At 37.0% G+C, this 8386-nt stretch overlaps 1 protein-coding gene across 2 annotated transcripts; it reads left to right on the top strand.

Annotated features, from left to right (window-relative positions):
* On the top strand, window positions 1-7444 carry LOC106159768 (uncharacterized). Of its 2 annotated transcripts, XM_013536551.2 has the most exons (3): window positions 1-150; window positions 291-915; window positions 5231-7444. In XM_013536551.2, the coding sequence occupies exons 2-3, from the start codon at window positions 450-452 to the stop codon at window positions 6718-6720; spliced, it is 1956 nt and encodes a 651-aa protein (XP_013392005.2). In that variant the 5' UTR covers window positions 1-150; window positions 291-449; the 3' UTR covers window positions 6721-7444. The 2 variants fall into 2 exon arrangements, with proteins under 2 accessions (XP_013392005.2, XP_086858099.1); XM_087001973.1 differs by lacking the exon at window positions 1-150 and having other exon boundaries at window positions 157-915.
* The last annotated feature ends 942 nt before the right edge of the window (window positions 7445-8386 follow it).

Here is an 8386-nt window from a genome sequence, read left to right as displayed (position 1 = left end):
CACACCGTAGTTCGCAAGTCGGTAGATAGTAGAACTCTCAGGGTTAATAACCATATCATTCATGGCACTAAAATTGCAACATACCATCTGCCTTATGCCAGAATGATGTGCAGGCTTTTCTTAGGACGAGGTGAATACATGTTGGCTTGAGTAAGTATATAAATGAAGTACATTGCACAGAAACAGGAATATACGAAAAGAAATTTGGAGCTGAACAGTGAAAAGTTTGATTGTAACACATTTCTTTTTAAGATTGCATTTTAGCCGCAATTTTTATCTGTGCTTTCCAGATGAAAAACTTATAGCACATATAATACGTACGAATGGTTTGGCTAGGGCGCGTTGATAGCGGACATCAATGTACTAGTTGAAGCACATCTTTGATCTTAAGGCTCTATGTAGAGGTTGTCGCTGTTAGGAATTCAGGTTTCTACGATACAGCAAAGATCATGGCACCACCGACTGTATTTAACCGTTTCCCTTCAAGAGTTCGACGGTGGGGAAAGTTACCAACACGGTTCTGGACAGGCTTAAAAAATGTGGGACAAAAAATTTATAAGATTGTGTCATCACACGCCGGTTTGGTTATCATATTGTTAGTGTACTCATTCCTTGGGGCTGCCATCTTTCATGCCATTGAAGGAGCGGAGGAAGATAGAAAAGAACTTGAAGGAAAAACCGATGGCCCATCTGTGGAGGAAATTAAAAGCACTTTCACCATAAAGATTTGGAACAAAACTACCTTTGATGTGCACAATGCTACATCCTGGAGTCGGATGATGCAAGTTGAGTTAAATGCCTTGCAGTCCGACTTGTATGCAGCGTTTGAGAGAGGTGTAAAGACGAACTCTAGCCAAAAAACATGGAATTATTGGAATGCTCTTTTATACTGTGGAACGCTGTACACTACCATTGGTAAGTACCTGTAATATCCATATATAATGTAGTAACAAATGAAGGTACAGTAGGTACACTTTAGATAATAATTCACCGATATATGATTGCGCCAGTTGCTATTGCCCCTATATTTACATGATATTGATATAACTGCCGATATAAATTATCCCCAACGGGAGAATAACCTCGTGGAGTTAGAGGCCCACCAAAATCAAAGTTTTATAAAGTTCCTTTTATCGAAAAATTAATCAATATACATAAAGAGAAAACGTGGGACTAATAGCTATATGTGTTCCTTAAATGTTTTGTAATGCTATGTCCTGATTTCACTTGGATAATGACGGTATTTGGATCAAAACGGGTTTTAATTTGTAACAAAAACCATGACTTTACTCTGTTCTCTTCAAAAACAGATTGAATGAGAAAAAGCAGACGCAAAAATTTCCAATACATATATAATATAAGCATTTTAGTCTGGCAGGTCTGTTATCACACTGGCTGTCGAAGCTATGCAGGATGATATATATGAGCAATCAATGCCCGTTAATTTCTTCTGTATTGAGGAGATATTTATAGCATTGTGTGCAGTTTTTGAAATAATACAAGTTCGGATTTCTTGAAGACGAAAAACCTTAGAGACTTATACATGTATTATCTGGGAACTCTATCTCAAATCTTCTTTCTTTTTGTAAGATAGACCTGCGCTTATATACGAAAGATTTCTTTTAAACAGTGGTATAGTATTTTCCACAGAGAGAAATAGAGTGTAATGTGTGTAGTGTTCATTTGGTATATGCCAAGTGAAGAAATAAAAAATGCATATAAGTTGTGTCAGATATATGTTCTTATACATAATTTTACATAGGATATCTCTGGGTATGATCATCGGATAGTTGACGGTACGTTTGTTATATGATGTTATGAAGATGGCAGTTTTTTTCTATATCGTATTTTTCACGTCGAAATTTATATGAACTGTCCTCATAAAACTTAGATCTACAAATGCCTTGAAAGTTGTGCGGGATCAAGTCTTGTGTAGATATATAAACACGTACACGGGCGTGCACAGCAACTGCATATAACGTTATGATCATCAGTCATAAACTGGACTTTATAGTGTTTCATCCACCGATCAACATATGTAAACAATCTACCGTATATTTATCTAACCAGGGATCAGAGCGTATTTTCCCTCTGCGCCCTACTGGGTGATCTATAATCAGTATATGTATAATTAAGAAACAAACAGAGCCCACGTAATAGTTTGGCTTGTGACGTGAAAGCAAACTGTGATGCTTATTTGAAGAATCAATGCCTGATTTTAGAAGCCAGAAGTTAGGTTTTCTTTTCTATTACATTTTTATTTTTTTATTTGTTTAACATTCCCATGATAGAATTTACACACGGGCTTCATCATTAAAAAAACGACACAGAAAATAATTTGAATAAGTGAAGTTAACATTAAGCACAGAGTGAAGGGAAAACATCAACAATGCGATCAAAAACTGCAGTTTTCTGAGTCATTTTCATCCTGACTCTACCTTTACCGTTTCACATTTTAAGACATGCGTCACTGATGTAACTATTTCCACCCCATCCTCAGTTGCGCGAATTGATATCGTAGTGAAAGTGCAAAACAATCTACCTTGTCTCACCCGACATGTTTATCAAGAGGTACATGTAGTTACTGGGTGGGCACTTGCTATCATATCTGCCAAACAATGCCTAATTAGAGATAAAAAAGGACAAAACACTTCCCTAGGAGTCAGAGGCCTTATCAGCAAAGAAAATAAATAATTTAAAAAAACAATTAGTAATGTTCAAGACAAGTCTCTATAACCAAGTCTATGAAATACAAGCCGTTTTAAAATGAAAAAAAAATTGATTTATTTCCTCACGGGATCTAAAAATACTTCAAAGGAAAAGAAATTGCTACTTGAACACCTTCCCTCTCTGTACCTAGACCACACTAAGTGTACCGTGCTTTATCACTGTTATTTATATCCAACATAATTTGTTTAAAGATAGACTTTTTGCCTCAGGGTTATGAATCAGAGAGAGAGAGAGAGAGAGAGAGAGAGAGAGAGAGAGAGAGAGAGAGAGGGGTGTAATCAAATACACCACTGCCGTACAAAAAAAATATATTATACAGTAGAGGTCATAATCTTAAATACAATGTAAGAAATCCATCCATGCTCTACCAAGGCATCACTACAAGTTTGAAAACATACTGTCACGTTATGGTTCAGCTAGGCTTTTTTGTCCCTTGATGCACTTGTATGGATCTTCAAGCCATTTGCCCCGTTAGTAGAGTAATCATCAGAATTTGTAAAGCCCAGTAAAAGCAGGTTCAGCTTTAAGATTCAGATTCATTTAAAATTGTTTTCTTATATAATGAAGATACGTCCAGTTGCAATAGTGCAGTTTGTTTAGTGAATTTCCATACACACGTCTCACTGCAAGAAACGGTAACTAGACAAGTGCCAAGTTGAAATCAATATATTGCGAACAACAGTTGTTAAAGACCTGAAGACAACCGCAATGGGGCCTAGCAAATTGTGGTGAACCATGCACATCGTATTAACAACAGTGATGTAATTTAGACAGCAGCACCTGCGTCCCGTTGTTAGGATAACCATATAAATAAATAATATTATTCATTCAACATCCTCATCATATCATCTTATGAAGGTCAGGTTAAGGTTATCCGAGCCACATAAAGTTAATCCTTTTTAGCGTGTTTGGTAATCTTGTCCGAAGATAAACGGCAGTAGGGTGATTAACATGCCAACTGTTATTAGTTTCTGGCAAGTGCACGTGCTGATTGATATCCGTGGCCAACTATTTATCTATCTCATTGGGGTACAGTGCAAAAATGTTTGGACTAGCAAACTCCTTTCGAGTCTGACCGACATTTTCTATTGTAATAATCGATTGATGGGATCGATTCTTTCTTTTCTAATCGCTTTTCTTTTATTTTGCAAAAAAAAAAAAAAGGATTAAGGCATACAGAAATAAAATGTGTTCAAGTCATCATTTTCAATTTTTTGGTGTATTTTCTGACAATTTTTTTTGACACCTTGGGGGGGGGGGTCACAACAGATAAAGGGGGTTCTATCTGGTATTTGATAATAACTACATTTGAAAATAATTAACCTGAACACATTTTGTAATAAAAGACCGATTTAGTGAGTAGGAAAGTTTTCAACTAATTGGAGGGCATGATAGTAATTCCTAAAGAAAGTTTTAGAGCTCTAGCTGTTAAAAGAGAGACAGATGTCAGCAGGTTATCATGTCTAGAATTAAACCAAATCAAAGGCTATGAATAAACTTTCAATAATTCTAGAAAAACTTGAAATCCATCAGACAGTTATGGACATGTGCAGGAGTCGTGCCTACATAAACTTTACAAAAAATAACATTCCTTTGTGGAGCAAGGGGGCATTCAGACAGACACGTCATACTAGTTTGGTCGGTCGAACTCTGCAGGAGCTCTCGCCATGTGCAATCGCCCTAATGGCACACACCCCTCTAGCTGCTCGAGAGGGCGTGTCAGACAGTTAAGCTGATTCCACTGGTTGCACTTAGCGAGAATTCCTGAAGAATTGGACAGACCCAACTAGTTCAATGTGTCTATCTGAAAGGGTTTGAGTAAGAATGAGATTTGAGATTAGACACTTGAGATTTGGTAGTTAATTCACGTCAGATCCATTGCCAATATGAAAAATTATAGGAATAAAGCGATAGCTCTAAAACTATAAACCTGTTACGATTAGTCTGAGAATCTAAATATCTAATTAATCGTTTGGTAAACCAATTTATCTTATACATCTGTCTCTTTTACTTGAATTTTTGTCAAAAGTACTTTTCTCAGAGTATACGCTAGTATCCAGATTCCATTTTTGAATTAAGCACGTATGTTCGAAATTCTCACATGTTTACTCGCTTCATCACAGCCAGTGGATAATGTTCTTGTAAGGAACCTTGAACAGGTTTTCTAAAAACATTCAAAAAACCACTTAAGGTTGTCATGAAACGATCCACCTGCATCAATTCTCTTCGTTAAAAAAGTTGCCCTGCACTGTGAGTACTTCACCACGTGTAGGCACTTCTATAACGTCAAAATGGATTTACATATACAAGACGTAAAAATTTATTTACCTTCAAATCTAGACTTGCAGGAGTCACAGTAATACTCCAATCTTAATAAAATATGTACACTTATAACAAACACTTGCAATTCTTTCAATTATCCCTTTTACTCATATTGAATATTGCAAAAACAAAATTTTAATTCAGTATGTATAAAACTGTACTTTTCCTTCATTTTCAGGTTATGGTCACATCGTTCCATCTACATCTTTCGGCCAAGTAATGACCATTGTCTATTCAGCGATTGGCATTCCACTATGTCTCATCACGCTAGCAGATTTGGGTAAACTCCTCACGAGAGGAGTAAAGATTCTCTTTGCCTATATACGACGTTTTTACTACACGGGACGATGCCGAAAGATGCGTCGCGCTACAGGAAAACAACTGAGATCATACGGCGGGAAATTTCGAAAACAAACCAGGCGGTTCTCATTTCCGTTAAATAGATTAAGAAAGGAGAACGGTCTAGCTGATAGCTCACAGAGTGTGCCGGCAAGGGTGACACACAGCCCTAAAGATCTTGGTTTAGATAATCAAGGCATGTCACACTCGGATGTCGAGATGGGGCGAATAAAAGCAGCGCCCTCTGGGTGCACGTTGACCGATGTCGAGGATAATGAGGAAACAGAAAGTGAAGTAGACAAGAAAAACACGCCCTATGAGATCGATGAAAATTTCAACATACCCATCGTGTTTGCCCTTTTGCTAGTGATTGTGTACATTTTGGTAGGCGCCATTATTTACATTCAGTGGGAGGAATGGAGCTATTTGGAAGCTTTCTACTTTATTTTCATCTCTATTAGTACAATCGGTCTAGGTGACGTGACCCCACAACATCCACTCTATTTCCTCATCTCATCCATATACATATTTCTCGGTCTTTCTCTTGTATCCATGACGATAAATGTCGGGATGGAATTCATGCAGGCGAGAATAGAAAAGACTATGGAACGCGCGAAAGCTGAAATGGGGCAGATGGCAGGAAAGGCCAAGACCCAGATGGGCGCTGTAGCAGGAAAGGCTAAGCATGGCATTCACGGTATGGCGGGAAAAACTGTGACAGCAGCGAAGTCAGGAATGGGAGCAATGGCAGGGCAGATTGACAAGACCTTTGACAAAGCGAAGAAAACAGTAAGAGATCATGGAAGCAAGTTAAGTACCAAAAAAGACAAATCCGCCACTGACTCAGAAAATGGGAGTGTAAGGGGCTCAGAAAAACACTTAGCAAGTGATACGGAGAATGAGAAGGTGACGAAGAAAGATGCTAATACTCCCACAAAGACAAAAGATGAGGTGAAAACCAGTCCTTCAAGGTTTTCCGCCAGATCTCCAGTGAAAGACAGCAAAGATACGGTAACACCTTTTAAGGCAAAGGAGGAGAAAGACGAAACTTCTGCAAAGCTATCAGACACACAAAGTTCTGCTGATAGTAAATCTCCGACGAAGGCGGTGTTGTCACCGGAACCTCTGGAAACTTCTAAACCAAAAGCCCCAGAACACGAAGAAAAGACGCATGGCAGCAAGCCTTCTCTGTTTGCATCAGCCAAATTACCTTGGAAAAAGCATACTACTTCCTCCCCAGTTGATGCAAAAACTGAAAAGTCCTCAAGCACCCCATATCCTACGAAAATCTCACCGGAGCCTAAAAAAGCTAGCTTAGATGATTTATGAAACGTTGATGTCATTTGAAGAAAGTTTCATCAAATTCACTTCAATCTAAGCCCTTTACAAAGTCTTAAAAAGAAAATTGTTTATTGTAAAGCATTATAATTATTGACTGCTTCAAACCATTTGTGTGTGTGTATATATAATTGCGTTTTAACGTGTTCTTCTGAGTCGTTCTGCTAAATATTAGATGAGTGAATGAATGTTATCTATTGTAAATACAAAATGACATTTATGATTTTATATGTTGTAATACTTCATTTCTGTCGATCATTCTTGTCATGAGGATCTGCCCTGGTATCCGTATGTGTATGATACAGGTCTGGTATTGAATAAATATATACCTACTAATAAGCGCTTATATTTCACACTGCAAAAAATGAACAATAGAAGCAATTTACTTTTCCCGGAGAGTGATAATTAGGCTTCGTGACTCAACTTCCATCTCAAACAAATATGAAAAGAAAAAAAAAAGCACAGACAGAAAACCGATATAAAGTACGTATACAATTCTGACAAGTGAGAAGCGAAACTGTGGTTTGCTAGTGGTCTTTGTGCTTCATGTACCCTGTACAAGTATTAATCAACAAGGTACTTGTATATACATCAACATCGTCCTTGATATGGCAAACACCTATGAATTATTTTTAATATCCTCTTTATTGTAATGTGCTCGTGTTGTTGACTTATTTTACATTGTTTGGAAAAAATAATAAATGGTATAACCTTATATCTTGGTGATTCCCACCATTGAGTCATTTCTTTGAATAATATGTATTCTACATTGTACAATGGCCTCATTTTCTTTCCTATTTATATTCCTTTCCATTACTTTCTATGAGCTCAGTGAACCCAACCAAGAGATACTAAACATTTAAACAATGCATTATCCCTAGTTTATATAAATTAAACATACATGTGGTATACGGACAGAATAAGCTAGAAGGAGAAAACGGTGCGTGCGACAGTACAGACTCATTTTATTTGGCAAAAACATTGGCATTATTATACAATTTAAAAGGGGGTTCTTTTCCGAAAAAGTGGATCTTTTTACCCCCTTAGTTGGCCCGACTTGAGAGTCATCAGAGCTAGAACCTAGATCAAATTTTCCGACCAAAAGTGCTGTTCTTTTGAACCTCCTGCCTACATTTACTCCAAATTTCTGAATCACCATGAGCCGGATTGGAAGCTCTCTTTGAGATTGAGAATATATATACACACACGAAAGCTCTTGATTGATCTGTGCAGGAATCAATGCCTATATAGACCTATTCGTAAATTTCCATTACAATACAGGACCATAAGAGGATTTATGTATTATGTGTTTTCTGGCATCCTTTGATATAGCTTCGTAGCCTTTTCTCTTAACAAAGACCGTTTTCTGGCCTTATATCTAAAATTGATCTAGCGATTTTATCATTTGATAAAATACATGTACAGTGTAAATGACATAGCAGGAACAAATATTCTAACTAATAGTGCTATACACATGCACCGACAATACTGTTTCAATATTATATGTAGGCCTCTACAGTTTCGGTTTTACTATTTTTTTTCAAAGAAAAAACGAAAGTTCTAATTAATTTTTTAATATCAATTCTCGTCCGGTTCTCCAGGATAATCTTTTATTAATTTGTTAATTGATTAATAAATCAATTTGCTTATTCACCAT

Source organism: Lingula anatina, chromosome 1 (assembly GCF_051362555.1).
Source record: "Lingula anatina isolate TDL-2025a chromosome 1, LinAna3.0, whole genome shotgun sequence".
Lineage (NCBI taxonomy): Eukaryota > Metazoa > Brachiopoda > Lingulata > Lingulida > Lingulidae > Lingula > Lingula anatina.
The sequence above is the reverse complement of the archived record's forward strand: the minus strand, read 5'-3'. Positions and strand labels throughout refer to the sequence as shown.